The 15,912-nt window shown below is 55.4% G+C and overlaps 4 protein-coding genes across 4 annotated transcripts; 2 read left to right on the plus strand and 2 right to left on the minus strand.

Annotated features, from left to right (window-relative positions):
• Positions 1-3,404: 3,404 nt before the first annotated feature.
• On the plus strand, positions 3,405-5,328 carry BGZ61DRAFT_88630 (Aldehyde/histidinol dehydrogenase). The gene is made up of 3 exons (XM_046257186.1): positions 3,405-3,936; positions 3,991-4,875; positions 4,932-5,328. The coding sequence occupies exons 1-3, from the start codon at positions 3,532-3,534 to the stop codon at positions 5,043-5,045; spliced, it is 1,404 nt and encodes a 467-aa protein (XP_046110728.1). The 5' UTR covers positions 3,405-3,531; the 3' UTR covers positions 5,046-5,328.
• Positions 5,329-6,888: 1,560 nt separating this feature from the next.
• BGZ61DRAFT_526951 (uncharacterized protein) lies at positions 6,889-7,414 on the plus strand (the record flags this gene model as incomplete). Its single annotated transcript, XM_046253037.1, has 3 exons — positions 6,889-6,981; positions 7,042-7,100; positions 7,231-7,414. The coding sequence occupies 3 exons, from the start codon at positions 6,889-6,891 to the stop codon at positions 7,412-7,414; spliced, it is 336 nt and encodes a 111-aa protein (XP_046110729.1).
• A 509-nt stretch (positions 7,415-7,923) lies between these two features.
• Positions 7,924-9,873, minus strand: BGZ61DRAFT_88722 (ribosomal protein S5 domain 2-type protein). Its single transcript, XM_046257187.1, has 3 exons — positions 9,799-9,873; positions 9,283-9,647; positions 7,924-9,052 (listed from the first exon to the last, which is right to left on the minus strand). Exons 2-3 carry the CDS (start codon positions 9,549-9,551, stop codon positions 7,990-7,992), a joined length of 1,332 nt encoding a protein of 443 aa, XP_046110730.1. The 5' UTR covers positions 9,552-9,647; positions 9,799-9,873; the 3' UTR covers positions 7,924-7,989.
• Positions 9,874-10,028: 155 nt separating this feature from the next.
• Positions 10,029-14,394, minus strand: BGZ61DRAFT_441243 (uncharacterized protein). Its single transcript, XM_046244563.1, has 2 exons — positions 14,186-14,394; positions 10,029-13,990 (listed from the first exon to the last, which is right to left on the minus strand). The coding sequence occupies exon 2, from the start codon at positions 13,959-13,961 to the stop codon at positions 10,461-10,463; it is 3,501 nt and encodes a 1,166-aa protein (XP_046110731.1). The 5' UTR covers positions 13,962-13,990; positions 14,186-14,394; the 3' UTR covers positions 10,029-10,460.
• Positions 14,395-15,912: the final 1,518 nt, after the last annotated feature.

Here is a 15,912-nt window from a genome sequence, read left to right on the forward strand (position 1 = left end):
CACTATTTCACTATGAATCTTGGCAATACGATCGCAAATATTGTTGGTGGCAATATTGGTTGGTGGTAGCATTAGTTGGTGCTAAGATGTAGATGGATGTTATCTCGGGGTTTTCTAGCAGAATGCAGCCTGAATACCCGCGAAGGATGAGTCTGTGCCGTATTTTGCGAGGGTATAGCTTGTTGAAGTCCTCCACTACTTCACCATGAATCTTGGCAATGCGATTGCAAATATTGCTGGTAGCAACATTGATTGATGGCAACATTGGTTGGTGGCAACATTGGTTGGTGCTGAGATGTAGATGGATGTTATCTCGGGGTTTTCTACCAGAATGCAGCCTGAAGTGTCAAGCAACTCCGTCTTGCCTGTGCCTGCGAAACCGACGAATGTCAACTGAGCCATAGTGGCAGATTCCAAGTATCCTACAATCTCGTCTCGCACTTCAGGGTTGAACCGCGAAATGATCGTTTCTCGAAGATCATCCGGGACAGATTTCGCTTCCTTTTCCGTTCCCTGTGTGACGAGCCGTCACGCCCCCAAGCTTGTCTTTGAGCTTCTTTCTCTGTTTTCTATCTATCTGTCAGTCAGTCAGTCGGGCAGATGGCTCAGAGGTCTGCTTGCCTAGGGGCTCGGGGGTCCGTCAGATCGAGGGCCTGAAAGTCTGCAGGTCGGTCGGTCAGGTAGGCAGAGGGCTTGGAAGCCTGCTTGTCTAAAGGCCTGGTGGTCTGTTGGATTGAGGGCCAGGAGGTCGAGGCTGGTCACACTCTTTGACCATGTGGCCCTCCTGGCCGCAGTTGCGGCACGCCCGGCACGCCCGTCTATAAGATCAGTCAGTCAGTCAGTCAGTCAGTCGCTTGAAGGTATGCTTGCTTGTGTATTAGATTGAGGGCCTGCCGGTTGAGGCTGGTCACACTCTTTGACCATGTGGCCCTCCTGGCCGCAGTTGCGGCACGCCCGGCTCCCGCCCTGAGGGCAGTCCTTTGCGAAATGACCCACTGCACTATTTAGTTTGAGTGAAAGAACGCGGCCCTGGAGACGTACTCTCGTTGCACTTACGGCATTCGATATTCTCCAGGTTGCCGCATTCGACATTCTCCGGGTTCGCTGGCTCCCGCCCTGAGGGCAGTCTTTTGCGAAATGACCGACTTCATCAGATGAGTTAGTTTGAGTGAAGAAGCGCGGTCCTGGAGGCGTACTCTCGTTGCACTTGCGGCATTCGACATTCTCTGGGTTCGGTGGCTCCTCGAATTCGGCCCAGGTCGGTCGGTCGGTCAGTCGGTCAGTCAGGTACCTAGAGGGGTCAGAGGTCTGCTTACCGAGAGGCTTGAAGGTCCGTCTGATCAAGGACCCGTCTACTAGACCAGTCAGTCAATCAGCCAGTCGCTTGAAGACTCGACGGTCTGCTTGACGGTCTGCTTGCCTGGGGGTCTGCCGGATTGGGGGTGGTCGGCGGGGGTCTGCTAGGTGATCGGGATGAAAGGTGGGTTTATGGAAGGAATTGGCTGGGGGCTGCCTGCGGCGCTGACCACGGAAGGTCCCCCCCCTCCCGGCAGACCGAGGCGCAGGTGTGGCGGCCTTGGCCAACTACATCCGTTTTCTGATATCTTTTGCGGGCCGGCCGTAGTGGCTGAACCTAAAAGTTGTCCCAACGGATCTGGCCTGCACTAACGACCTCGCCCACCAACAAAGCACCCTCGCAAAATACGGCACAGACTTATCCTTCGCGGGTATTCCGACGAGTCTGAGACGAATAGTGAACTTGTCTGCAAACCTTTTTTTTATTCATTTTTTGTACTGATTTTTTTTAATTGCCCGGTAATGAGAACCCGCAAACTGCCCGATAACAAGAACCCGCACGCTCTCAACGAGAACCCGCACGCTCTCAACAAGGCCAAAGCCGGCCAACTAGACCATGACGGCCGAGCAGACAACCCAGCTCTCAACAAGAACCCGCACGCTCTCGACGAGAACCCGCACGCTCTCGACAAGGCCGAAGCCGGCCAACTAGACCATGACGGCCGAGCAGACGACCCAGCTCCCAACTTTGTACGCGAGGATCTCTCCCACCCGCCTCCCCCACCGCGGCCGTCTGTCCTCTGCTGGGTCTGTCCTCTGCTGGTCTGTCACCAGCTCGAGGTCTCCTCTATGTTCATTAGTCCAGGTTCCGACAGTCTTATTCCAAGGGACGGGCACTTACACGGGACTCTCTAGAGAGGGACCATGGACCCGGCAGGGACAGATGGCCAGGGTCCTGATGGGCGGGCGTGTTGGGAGATGCGACCCCGCGCACGTTGGGAGCCGGGCTGCCTGCGTCCGCCGCCGCCGCCGGGAGGTTTAACAGTGGTACCTCGTTTATCCTGCAACAATGTTAGACTAATAGAATATTCAGCTGAAGGTCGTTTGGGCCGATGAGATGCGTGTCCTTGAAGTGACTAGGATCAGAATGGGCTGATGGACACTAACAGGGTAACGATATTAAACAAGGTTCCGACAGCCTTATTCCAAGGGAGGGCACTAGCACATGTCTCTCGAGCGAGGGACCACAGACCCGGCGGGCGGGCTGGGAGACGCGACCCCGCGCATGTTGGGAGCCGGGAGGCCTAGGAGTGGTACATCGTTCGCCCTGTAATAATGTTAGACTTGTGTGTTCAGCTTACGGTCGTCTGAGCTGATGTGATGCGTATTTTTGAAGTGATGAGGATTGGAATAGAATGATGGGAGGCACTTACATGGTAATAATATTAAACCAAGCTACCAAAAGAGAGAAAGAAACTCAAAAGACAAGCTTGGGGACAGCAGCTGAAAAGTAGTTAGTTGCCGACAGGGTTGAATGAGGTTGATTAACTTGACTGCTCGAGCGGCGGTGCCGCCTGACGAGGTTGGGCTACCCCCATATATACTATATGGTCTATACATATATGGTATATATGCATACACCGCATATCCCCTCAACCCAGCAGAGTCTCCGCCGATGTCAACTTTGGTCTCAGTACGTCCCCTTAATAGATAATTCTAAATATATATATATATTATCTATTTATTCTATATACCTTCTGCTTCTTTAGATTAAAGAGGTCTAATTCTTATGTTGCTAACTAATATAGGTTTAAGAAGCTGAAAGCTTAATGAGCTCTATCTGAATCAGTCCCAAATGGACCCTAATTCCTCATGTGATATCCTGGAGCCCTGGTGCGCCATGCTTCCAATTCAACAGTAGTCGGCACTAAAGACCTCTGCCATAATCTATCATAGGTATTCAGGCACTTAGTGTATTATGGATTAAATACATAATATAAATTAAATAAAATAAATATTAGGCCGGGGATTTTATATAAAAAGTACACAGAGACTATAGAGCTACAGTATTCTTTAGTGGCAATTTGCTTTTTTTTTTTGGGGGGGGGGGGGGTTTAGCATATTGTGATTCGGCCACTCGCAGCTTTTGCGGACCTTATCTAATGTGTGACTGTATCTCGTCATTATCCCCATCTCACATTGCTCGGCCCTGAGCATAAGTACGCCATCGTCATCATGTCGGTTGAAGTCATTACCACCATCTCCCCCAACACCAACGAGGCCATCCTCACCCGGAATGGCGCCTCGCCTGCCGACCTCGAGGCGCTTCCCCGAGTCGCCACCGAGGCGTTCCAGAGCTTCCGGAAGACCACTCTGAAGGAGCGACAAGCAATCGTCCGCAAGTTCCTCGATGGCCTCCTGGAGGAGAAGGACCAGCTTGGAGAGGAGCTTACTGCTCAGATGGGACGGCCCATCAACTACACGCCTGGGGAGGTCGCCACAGCTGTGAAGCGGGGTGAGTATCTCCTCAAGATCAGCGAGGAAGCTCTCAAGGATACCGACGGAGAGCCTGAGAAGGGCTTCAAGCGATTTATTAGAAAGGTCCCTGTTGGCCCAGTCCTGGTCATCTTCGCTTGGAACGTATGTAATTGTCCTTATGCCTCGTCCATTTTGCCGACAACTAATCCCACCCAGTACCCCTACCTTATTCTTGTAAACTCTCTTATCCCTGCCATCTTGGCTGGAAACACTGTGATCCTCAAGGGATCTCCCCAGACCCCCACCGTGGTTGAGCATGCCACCGAGATCTTCACGGAGGCAGGGCTTCCCCAGGGTGTTCTGCAGTACTTCCACTGCGGCTCTCCCATCATTATGGAGACTATCGTCCGAAATCCTCTAATTGCTCTCGTCTGTTTTACCGGTTCCGTTGGTGGTGGCCTCGCCGTCCAGAAGGCTGCCGCTGACCGTGTTGTCAATGTCGGACTCGAGCTTGGTGGCAAGGACCCCGCGTACATCAGGGCCGACGTCGACATCGATTGGGCAGCGGGAGAGATTGTTGACGGAGCTGTCTTCAACTCTGGCCAGAGCTGCTGCTCTCTCGAGCGTGTCTACGTCGACGAAAAGATTCACGATTCCTTCGTCGAGGCAGTTCAGAAGGTCCTCAAGGGATACAAGCTTGGAGATCCCTTTGACAAGAGCACCCACGTTGGCCCTGTTGTCTCGAAGAGGTCTAAGGAGGCGATCGAGGAGCACATCAAGGATGCCCTCTCCAAGGGTGCAAAGGATGCCACGCCCGAGAACGAGACCTTTAGCAACCTCCCGTTGAAGGGTAACTTTGTGAAACCCACCCTGCTGGTCAACGTCGACCACACCATGCGGGTCATGGTCGAGGAGACATTCGGACCTGTTGTGGCCGTGCAGAAGGTCGGGAGCGACGAGGAAGCCGTTAAGCTGATGAATGACAGCGAGTTCGGCCTCACGGCAAGCATCTGGACCAAGGACACAGAGAAGGGTTACGAGCTCGCCGAGGACGTGGAGGCGGGCACTGTCTTTGTCAACCGATGCGACTACCCGAGCCCGGTACGTTCCTGCGCGACAAGCCTTCGTGTGGGACAGTTTGTGCTAACTGACAATAGGACCTCGCCTGGACCGGGTGGAAGAACTCGGGTAAGGGACAAACGCTCAGCCAGTTTGGATACGACCAGTTCGTCAAGCTCAAGAGCTACCACCTCAAGGACTACCCCAAATAGAAGTTGCGTTGCCGGTAGGAAATGGACAGGATGGTTTGACATGCAGGCCAGAGTAGATGAATGCAATCACTCTAATCTTCTCTCCCGCAGCGTTCATGTTGATCCATTGCTCACAGCTCAGTTCACTCTGGCCAGCCGCATTCCACCATGTGCAACACGCAGCAACCAGCCTGAGAATCTGTGAGATGCGAGCAACCTGTGACAGGTCACCAGCTGGAATACCAAGGACTGCGTTGTTACGGCAAGTCGATCAACGTCGACAACACTGGTGGCCCGCGGGTCTTGCACAAGCGTGAAGGTTTGTATGAGGAAGAGAGAACCGACGGATGCTCCCAGAGATTGATCGACCTGGCACACAGACTCACAGCTTCGCGAAGATCCGGCTCTGGACAGCCATTAATAGGCCGTAACATCGCCACTATGCACGACGGAGAAGCCAGCGACGCAAGGCAGCGCAAGGCAATTAAGCAATTAATTACATTGAATCCATCCCGTCTCCCGCCGTGGCCAGGATTGGCGACGTACGCACCGCCCGCCGGCGTCTCCCTTTGTGCCACGTCCCGGGCTCATTTCGCTCGCTCTGCCTCCGCCCTTTGGTGCAACACCCGGACGTCAATACGTGTCTGCGTCTCCCTGCTTCGACACGGCATCCGCGGGCTGGAGGGGTGCAGCTGCGTGAAGTCTTGTGAATTCGATACCGCAAACGTGCAATTTTTTATTGAAATATTGGATCTGCTCATTCGCTCATTCGCCGTCTGAATCATCCGTGGCCCCCTTACGAATCCGTCGCACAACCCGATGTCTCGGTGGGTGAGACAGCTCGCTCGCCATGGGCAGGCTGTCCGCGGCCCCGGCTTCTGCGACTGACGGTGTTCAGTTTGGTTGAGCGTGTCCACAGAGCTGTGCTCACTGAAGTCAAGTGCGCACTGAAGGTGTCTAGCATCCCCTCCTCAAGGGGCCTCGCTCACTCAACGGGAAGCGAGCACATGGCGGCAGCATCCCGTCCGCATGGGCGAGGGCGGGTGGGAATTCCAATTCGCCGCGGGCTCCATTCCAAGCCCAGCGTAGCCCTCGATGATCCATCCGGAACCCATTCCTCGTCCGCGCGCTCTCCCGTTACCCAGCCAAGCCGCTTCGTGCGTCGCCCTCATCCACCCCTTCGCACACGGTAGAACCGGTGGACGAGGGGGTGAGGCGCCTTTGTGCTCGAGGGATCCGAAGCGCAGCCCGTATATATCATGGCCCGGAGCTCGCGATATTTCAGAGAAAGCAGTTGTCAGTGTGGATATCTATCTCGGCCCATTCTCTTTCTTGTCCGTTCGCAACACCCTCACAGGCTCACTGCCCAGCTCAGCCCGACTTAAGTGTTGAGGTCCCACTCCTTTGTTTCGAAACCACCACCACGGCCACCGCGGCCACCAGCGAGAATCCATCCCCAGTGTTTTAATTGCATTCCTTCTCCCCGTGTTTCCCTTTGTTCCTTTTAGACGGGGCTATTTAGAAGATCGATTCTTTCCTTCTACTCTTGTTTCCACTCTTGTTTCTGCCCCATAGATATCAGCTGGTTCACCGCCGCATTCACCGCAGGCTGTCGTTTCACCACCGCCTCACAGTGACCAGCTCCCTTCGGTCAGCTTCAGACTATCTTATCTCACATCCCCGCCTCCCTCCTCGACACGACCGATCCCCTCTCCCTATCAGCTTCAACTCGGCATTCTTCTGCTCTTCCATTTCCGATCTCGCCATTACGCCCAATTTCCTGATGAAGCCGACACTTCTCAGAACTCCTGATCGAGATCTCCGCAGCGCTGGACAGCTGCCCGCGCCTCTAGGACGAGCCAAGATGCAGATCTCCACCAACGTCCGCACGCTGTGCTCGCGAGTCCATACTCTCATCCGGCAACGACGCCACAAAGAGAAACGCTCGATGCAAATTGTACGATACTCTTGAGATGATCCTCACCATAGTCCAATGCTGACCAAACCGTGTCTTCAGTCCGCGCCCTTCAATCTCAAGCGTGAGCCCGTCCTGCTGCCGGGCATCTCCGAAGACGAGTAAGCCAGTTCCCTCAACCCCTACCCTTGACGCATAGGTGCAGACTCCTAGTCTCCCAGCGCATCACCCGCATGAAAAGAAAGTCGGCCCAACCGCATCCAGCTGACACTTGCCTCTCTTTCTCACCAGGATCGCCATGCTTCGCGACAAGGCCGCAGCCAGCCGCATTGGCATCGCAGACCCCGCCTCGCCCTCGTCGCTCGCGCCTCGATCGCCATACTCAACGTCCAGCCTCTTCTCGCACCCGGTGCGCCCGCCGCCCATGTCGGTCCTGACAGCGCATGCGACCACGTCGACGGATAGCCTACCGTGAGGCGAGCGGCTTCATGCAGCTGCGCAAGTCGAAGGAGGCGAAGGCAAAGGCGCGGGGCCGCTTATGCGTGTGCATTCGTGTTGCCGCCCGGGACGCGTGTAAGAGGAGACGAGAGGAGACGAGCTGTGTTTGTTTAACTGTTGCAGGAGCCCGAGGGAATGGCGCACGTCCTTCAGCGCTTCCTTACAGCAGGCGATAGGGGATTATTTAGTGGGCTAGGGGTCCTAGTGGATGCTTTTTTCGGGTTGCGGGTTACGGATTACGGAGCTGGGGACTATTTTTGGGACGGGCAGCAAATTGTCATGTCATGGTTAGGGAGCGAGTACGGATTCGGGTCATCGGATTGGCATCATACCCAGGGAAAAATAGATCGGATATCTAATTGGTTTTCTATTCCTCCGAGAGTAGAAGCGAGTCAATGTCTCATCCCAAGACATTTTTAAGAGAAAACAGACACTACTTGGATGAGAAATGCAAGGTTTCATTTGAGTCTAAGACCAACCGTCTCCTTGCCCATCTTACAATGAGACAAGTGACCGGTCCTGGTATCTTCCCTTTGCTCTTCACACTCGCTCTTAGATCCAGCCCGAGTACACGTCCAAACTCTCCGCTCGTGCACCTTCCATCTCGCCCTTGACCGCCAGGAGTTTGACCTTGGTGCCTTTGGCCTGTGCCCACTCGGCCAGGAACTTCTTGACCCGCTGTTTCGTCTCAGCGTCGTCCTTCATCAATATAGCGAGGGCGTCGAAGCCACCCGCGCCGGGAACCACGCCTCCGAAGACGCCGTCGACACCGCTGATCGCGTCCAGAAGCTCTGTCTGGCTGTCCGGCTCGATGGGGACATCGCTGGAGGTGCCCATCTTCTTGACGAGCTCCCGGACCGCCGCGAGCTTGGTGGGGAGCTGTTCAATATCACCTTGCTTGAGTGTAGAAATGAGGTCCTCGTTTCGGCGCTGAAGTTCGTCCCATAGCTGCTTAGAGCCCTCGGGGTCCTGCGCCCTCCATGCAAGTACCTTCTTGACCATGCTGACGGTCTTGCTGCCGCAGTCTACATCGCACATCCTGAGAACGACACCCTTAGGCATCTTGACCTCATCCTTGGCCACCTCGACATCCCATGCTGACTCTTCGTCAATGAGCTGGACCAGTGAGTCCGAAAATCCAGCGGCTCCAGGCTCAGGGATCTTGCTCAACGTCGCTGGTGAGAAACGCTTGTACCGGCAGGATCCAAACACGGCAGCCGCCACATCGAAGCCTGAGCCAACCTTGCCCTGGGCGGCACAGTGCGCCGCCTGCGCCAAGTTATGCAGGGCCCGCTTGCCCTTGTCTGACTCGATATCGAAGAGATCCCGGGGCAGATAGTGAATCAGGAGGGCTGCGGTGAGTGACGTGACAAGGGCAGCGGAGGAGCCCAAGCCGGTCTTGTTGGCATCGCCCAAGGTCACAGGGAACCTGGCAAAACGGCCCCTCTGAGTGTCCGCCGAGCCTGAGTGAGAGTAGTAGTCGTTGTCGGCAAGGATGATGAGGCGCGCTGAGGTCATGCTGTGACTGGGGCGCTGGCCGGCGATGCGGTCAATGTAGGTGAGGGCATAGCTGAGCGTCGTCTCCACGAAGGGGTTGGGGTTGATTTTGGATCCGCTGTGGCAAGTTGAGTGAGCAAGAGGACATATTATTGGTGATGAGATAAAGATGGATGCTTCCGGGCTGCCGGTTGAGGTCGACCAGGATGGGTAAAGTGCGTGAGAGTAAGAGTGAGAGTAGACATTGAGAGCTCCGGCAACCTCAACAACGACGATCCCCCAAAGAGAGCCCGACGCAGCAGGACATTACAACTGAGAGATGTCTGGTCAAAATAGAAACCAACTTACACTTGCAATTGGGTGACCTTGATGCCGCCACCGGCCTCAGTCAAGCGGTAGCCATACCGCCACTGGGCATCAAGAAACTGGGGGCTGTCGACGACAATCTCCGTCAACTGCACCCCGGGCGTGGTGTGTATCTCGCCAGCAATCACGTTGATCCTCGCGTCGAGGCCAAATACAAACCCCGTGTGCTGTCGATCCAGCACCAGGTAGCCGCCTGCGAGGAGGACCTTGCCAGGTGCCGACACGGCGATGGTGGGGTTCCGGGATGCCATGACGCGCGGGGCAACGAGGAATTGGATTGATGTTGAGAAGACGTGGAAGACGGACGGAGTCGTACAGCCAGCAGGCTCGAAGACGAAGGAAGATCTCTAAGCAGTGGCGGGAGAATGTTAAACGGGGATGAACGCTGGGGCTTGCAATGGCAGGATTCAAGGTGTGAGTGAGCTCTTTACTCACCTACAACACCGGAAAGATTGAATCGTGATACGGTAGCGTCGGCTTCACAGTGCAAATGCATACCGTGTTTCAAAATTTGCACTGTATTTGTGTCCCCCCTCTAGGTAGGTAGTCAAATGCTGCCGTTCTGAAATGCGCTTAGGCGAAGTGAGCGTGAACAAGAGATATAGTTACGAAGTGACAATACTGGCCAAAGTCTATGATGCTCGTTTAACGTCATTTGTTAGGTCCACTACAACACAATCCCCAACCTCCTTGCTATTCTAATCTTCTTCACTTATGGGAGGGGATAATTTGTTGAACTTTGAAATTATTGATTTATTCATTTCCTTGTATGGTAGTACAGGCAGCAGGTCCCTTCTCTGCTATCGCCTCCCAGTTGTCTCCATGTTTCCTTTATCTTGCTCCTTGGTCCCTATATGCTGCAAATATCTTGTTTTCCCGTATTTAGAGTGGTGTGTTGTCTATTGGGCAACGTTCGGCCCCGAATCCTTTCATCCCCAGGCCGTCGTCCCGAATAAATCCCATTTTGTGTCCTAAACGCCGTCCCATTCAAGGGATCGAGGGCGGGTGCGCCTCTCGAAATCTCAATGCAACCCCGTAAGAGAAAATAACACCGTTCCAACCAACATAACGGGGTATCAAACAGATTGCGCCAAGTCAACAAAGAAATAAACCAAACATCCAATCAATGGTACCGACGTACAAGCAGGTACTCGACACGCTCAATCGGTGGCCTCTTGGCCGCCGCCGAGGAGCTCAAGCACCTTGTTGACAACGGCACTGGGGTAGCCGCGGGTGAGCATCTCTCCTACGACGCCCTTGGCCTGATCCCGCTGCTCAACGGCCAGGTAGGCGCGAGTCATAGCCTCGTAGGTGCTAGGCTCACGCTTCTCCCGGCCAACAGCGTCGTAAATTTGCTGGGCCTTCTCGATCTTCTTGTCGGCAGCCCAGCCGTGAATGAGTGTGTTCGCAATGTACGGCGTCAGGTCAACACGCTGACGTCGCATCTGTTGCAGAACAGACTCGGTAGCAGCAACCTCATGGTTGGCAACCATAGCCTCAAAGAGGGCCTGGTACAAGCTGGCATTGACGGGAACCAGGGACTCCTTCACAATAGAATCGAACATCTTGCGAGCACCCTCCATGTCGTGCATGACACATCCCCGAGCGTGGATCAGGGAGGCGTAATGCACAGGCTCAATCCGCTGACCAGAGGCACGGATCATGCCCAAGACCTCTTCGGCGGCGTTCATGTCGACGGGCTCCAGAGTGGCATGGGTATCAACCAAAAGCTTGTAGGTGTGGGCAGTCGGGGCAATGCCCTTAGCCTTCATGCGCTCGTAGTAAGCTAGGACCTTGGCCTTGTCTCGCTTTGTGGTCAAGAAGAACTGCATCATGCTGTTGTAGGGAGCGGGTCGGGCCTTGTAGTTTGGCATGGCTTCCATCTCATCGAACAGCTCTTCCGCAAACTTCTCGTCGCTAACTCGACACAGGGCGTTGACAATGGTGCCGTATGTGACAGACGTGGGCTTAATACCCAGGGCTCGCATCTCAGCAAAGTAAAACAGGCAGTCGTCGATGCGACGGGCCTTGCCCAGCTTTCCGATGAGAGCATTGTACAAGAACGAGCTAGGATCAACACCCTCGGCCTTGGCACGGTGGAAGATTCGGACGGCCTCAGAGGCTTCGTCGAAAGTCTTGGTCGAATCCTTCAAAGTAGTGATGTACAGACCGAAAGTGTTGGCAGAAGGAGTGGCTCCCATCTCCAGCAACTCCTGGTGAAACTGCTCAGCGCGTCCACGGTTACCCATGGTAAGGCAAGCGCCGACCATGGCATCGAGGATGCTGGACCAGCCGTATCTGACAACTGCATACTGAGGCTGGAGGGGCATATCGGTGCGAGCCATTGCTAGGATGTCGTGGCACAGATCGATCTTTCCGTCACGGGCAGCGGCGGAAATCAGCTTGGCGTAGGTAATGTATCGAGGATGTCGGCCGGCACGTCGCATATTTCGGAATCGGTTAAGAGCGTCACTCAGCCGGGGTCCCTTGCGGCCATGGTTACCCTCGAGATCGTCGGCAATCAGGGAAGATCCCTTGAAATCGGTGTTGTGGGCATAGGGGTCGAAGGTATCCTCGAAGCTGGAAACGGTCGGGGTCGAAAGGTACGGAGAGGCAGACTGCTGGTGGAAGCTAGAAACCTGGGAAGCCATCTCACGAGGATCGGCAATGCCCCGGGTCTCCATATAGCGAGTAATAAACTCAACACCCTCATCAATCTCCTCAACGAGATGAGGTCGGGCGTCGGATTCGGTAGCTCGGATGCGCTGGAACATCATTTCGGACTGAGCCAAACCCTCGGCCACCTGACCGGAACCAATCAAGGCGACGGCGTACATGGCAGTAGGTTCGATGAAAGAGACGGTTGCTCGCACCTCGGGGTTGATGAGGGCACTCCAGTACTGGGCAGCAGCAGCGACATCTCCCTCTCGGACACTCATGGCCAAGAGAGACATGGCTGGGGTGGCCAAGTCGTCGAAGTAAGCAGGGATGCTAGAGTAGGCAGCGACCGCAGTAGCCTTGTCGTCCTTATCCGCAGAGATGGTGGCGATCTGGCTAATGGCTCGGGCACGAGCTTCAGCCTCAACAGCCTGGGCCCAATGGAAAGCCTCCTGGTAAATGCCGCGGGAGATGAAGCCCTTGACAAAGCCAGTAGTGACCAGAGCATCCTTGATGTCAGCAGCACGAACACCGTACTCGCTGACAATCTTCTGGAAAAACTTCATGGCGCCTTCAATCTTGTCGGTGATGACGTAGGCGTTGATGACTGCGGCGTAGACCTCGGCATCCAATCGGTCGTGGAGAGTCTCATGACCTTCATCATTGGCGATAGCCAGGTTGCGGTACTCATTGTAGCACTCGACTGCACTGATCAGATCCCCAGAGGTAGCAAAAGCACTAATCATGGTAGGGAATACTGCGGCAAAGGGAACGATCTGGTTGGCCTCCATGTGCTCGAAGAGTCGGAGCATATCGGCAGCTCGTCCGGCTTGGGCACAAGCAGAAATCAGCTGATGGTAAGTCTCAGCAGAGTACATGGCCGTGTCGGTATCAACCGAGGTGTCGAACAGCTTGATAGCAAGATCCAGGCGATCATCCTCACAGAGAATGGCGTGCTCAATCTCATGCGAAGCAAGCATGAACTTGCCGGGTTCGTCCATGCCACCAAAGCGGACTCGCTTGTCCTCCAGGCCAGCCTTCAACTCGGCGACCTCAAGACATCGGGATGCCAGGAGACCGACCAAGATATTGAAGGTATCGGCATCAGGAGATACTCTCCTTCGGAGCATGTCAGCATAGACATCGAGAGCCTTGGAGACAATCTCAATCTTCTTGATAGGAATATGGATCGCAGCCACAAGGAGGGCATTGTAGGCGCTAGCGATGGGCTGTACACCAGTCGCCAGCATGGCCTCGAACACAGTAGGGATTTCAGCATAGCGGCCACTCTCGGAAAGCTTGTGGAGGTGGTCGGCGTATGTCTGAGACTGGGGATCGGCCGGAGGGGTAGCACTGCGAGCGACGCTTGCCGGAGTTCGCGATCTTTCAATCGCTGGGGATCGGGTCTGGGAGCCCAGGGCGGAACCTGGTCGTCCAGAAGCAGCCGCATTTTCAGAGGCCTCCTGGAAACTCCGCGCTTCGATCTCCTTCTCTAGGGCCGCGTCGATATGGGCAAGGGCCGCCAAGTCCTCAAAAGAGAGGTTGGATTCGAGTTCAGCATCTTCGATGAGGGCGTGCTCGCTGTCATGACCAGAGACTCTGTCCTTGGTGAGAATGGAGGCAGCAGTAGGCTTCCACTCGATGCGCTTGGGAAACTCGAATTGAGTCCATTCGGGGTCAAGTTCGCCGGCGGCCTGCTGCTCTTGCAGGGCCTCGAAGTAGTCGTCTAAACCTCCATGGTTGTGACTGGGACGGTGCTCGGAGAGACCAGTTGTGACAACTCGCTCGGTGTGGAAGGCCGAGTGGAGTTGGAGGTTGGAGAGACGACCGAGACGGGACTTGGTGGTACGGCGAGTGAAGACAGGGCGGTTCTGTGAGTTGAGGACGTGAGGGTGAGTGGCGGCGACGACGGACTGGGCGTAGCCGTGGGTGGTGATGGACTTTGCGAATGTTGATCCTTGACGGACGAAATTCGAGTAGAGGGAGGAGTAAATGGTGGGCATTTAGATGGCGCCTACAGCGGGGGAGGAGACTGAAGTGGTCTCTGTCAGCATTAAGACTTGGAGGGAAGACAATGGCTATGGATATGGTGTCAAGTTGTCATGCCTGAGGACCGCGAAAGCTGGAGTCAAGGTCGGACGATAATGAGATCGTGGTCGGGCCACGAGATCTTGGGGGGGTGAGGAAAAGTGTGGTGGAGGTGGGCCAATGGAGGTCTGCCACTTACATGGGAAAGTCGGAAGGATATCAATTGCAGGTTCATTTGACAGCGCGACAGCCGTCAAACAAACGCGCAGATCAGATTAGGGAGGGAATAGTGGGAGGGAGAAGGGAGGAAGAGTAAATGGAGGGGAAGGAGCAAAAAGAAAAGGCCGGACTCGAGAAGATTCTCTGTCTGGGGTTATTGGTGAGGTGGGTGATTTTCCTGGGAGGAAGGGACGAGGATGCAGCGTGGGACCCAGGCCTCGGACGGGGGGAGGGCTGCTTTTTTTCTTTGCCTGAGGTGGGTACGCGCGGTACGTACCGATCTTGCTGCGGGCGATGGTCGAGGTATCATGGATCCATGCGTCAGGAGGCAGCTCAGCGGTGGATGGTGGGAGGGAGGCAGTGTGGGGTGGAGGGGATGGGCACTGGGCACTGGGCACTGGACACTTGGGATGCAGCGTTGGCAACCGCAGCAGCAGCGGGTGCATCTCCGAGGTCAGCAGCGTACAATACAGCGAGGGCACCGGGTGCAGGCAGAACCGCTAGGACGGGTACTTTGCACCGTCCAGTTCCACGCGCAGCTGCGGATACTCTGTACAATGCGCGGCTTTCGGGGCGGACTTAGCCTGTGGGTGTGGGTGTGGATGTGTGGGTGGACTCGGAGCGGGCTGTTCTGTTAGTGGACGCGGCTTCTGGAATGACTCAAGCCTTGTCCTTGTTGCTCCCTGTCGCTCTCTGCCACTCTCCGCCGCTCCCTGTGGTCCCCCTGTCAGCTTTTCCTGTGGCTCACCCACTGGTTTCTGGCTTCCTGTTTGCACTTCGCTCTTCGCGTTCTTCGGCAGCCGTCCCTGGGCCCCCGCCAGCAGCTTGCCCCGATGCCAGCTCCCCGGTGAGGGCGCCGCCGCGGGGGGGAGCACCGCTAATTACTCCACAGCACGGGCTGCCACGGCCGCGCACACATCCACCCACAAAGTAGTTTCAACCACACACGAGCAAAGAGACAAGAAACCTGGGCCACTGAAAGAAGCCGCTGGAAGGCGGTCGTGCTCAGCTCCCTGTTACCGCCATGCAAGGAACCGTCCCGGCGGAGCTCGCCTCTGGTCTGGAGCACTTTCTTTCCTTTTGCTCCATGCGCGTCGAGGGACGGACCAGATGCGAAGTTCGCGGTGAGCTATCAATTCACTCTGCAGTCTCCACCGAGGGACACTTTTTTTTTTGTTGTTGTCCACGGGAATGGATCGCGATCCTTATCACTCGGTGAGTGTCGATCGGTGACTCTTCGTCCCTGATGCGTAACACGATCTACGCGACCCTCCAAGGCCACAACATGGCATGCGCGTAAATGACGACAATTTACGCATACACTAGACATACAGCGGTCGGACGGAACGAACTTTGCGACGGTGAGCGCAGCTCCAGGGGTCCCGAGACCCCAAAGAGTTGCCTTGTGGCGGCGTTGTGGTGGCCGGGGCGAGAACAAACCGGTGCCGTTAGGTCATCCCTGCGAGCCCTGTATCCAATTCCCTGGTCTCGTCCCGCTGCCGGTGGAGCCAAGGGAGAAGCCGGAATCTGTAGCCAGCCTGTCGGGTCGCACCCAGCAGCCCCGAATTTACTTCTTTGACTGCCAACCACAAGGTCGGCGCTCAGCCTGCAAGGATGTGAACCATCACTGCAATTTCTGGGGTTTTTTTTTCCTTTGCCGCCTCTTATTTGTCTCTGCTGCTCAGCTTGCCTCCGGGGGCCGGCTGT

Source organism: Ilyonectria robusta (assembly GCF_021365365.1).
Source record: "Ilyonectria robusta strain PMI_751 chromosome Unknown BGZ61scaffold_2, whole genome shotgun sequence".
Lineage (NCBI taxonomy): Eukaryota > Fungi > Ascomycota > Sordariomycetes > Hypocreales > Nectriaceae > Ilyonectria > Ilyonectria robusta.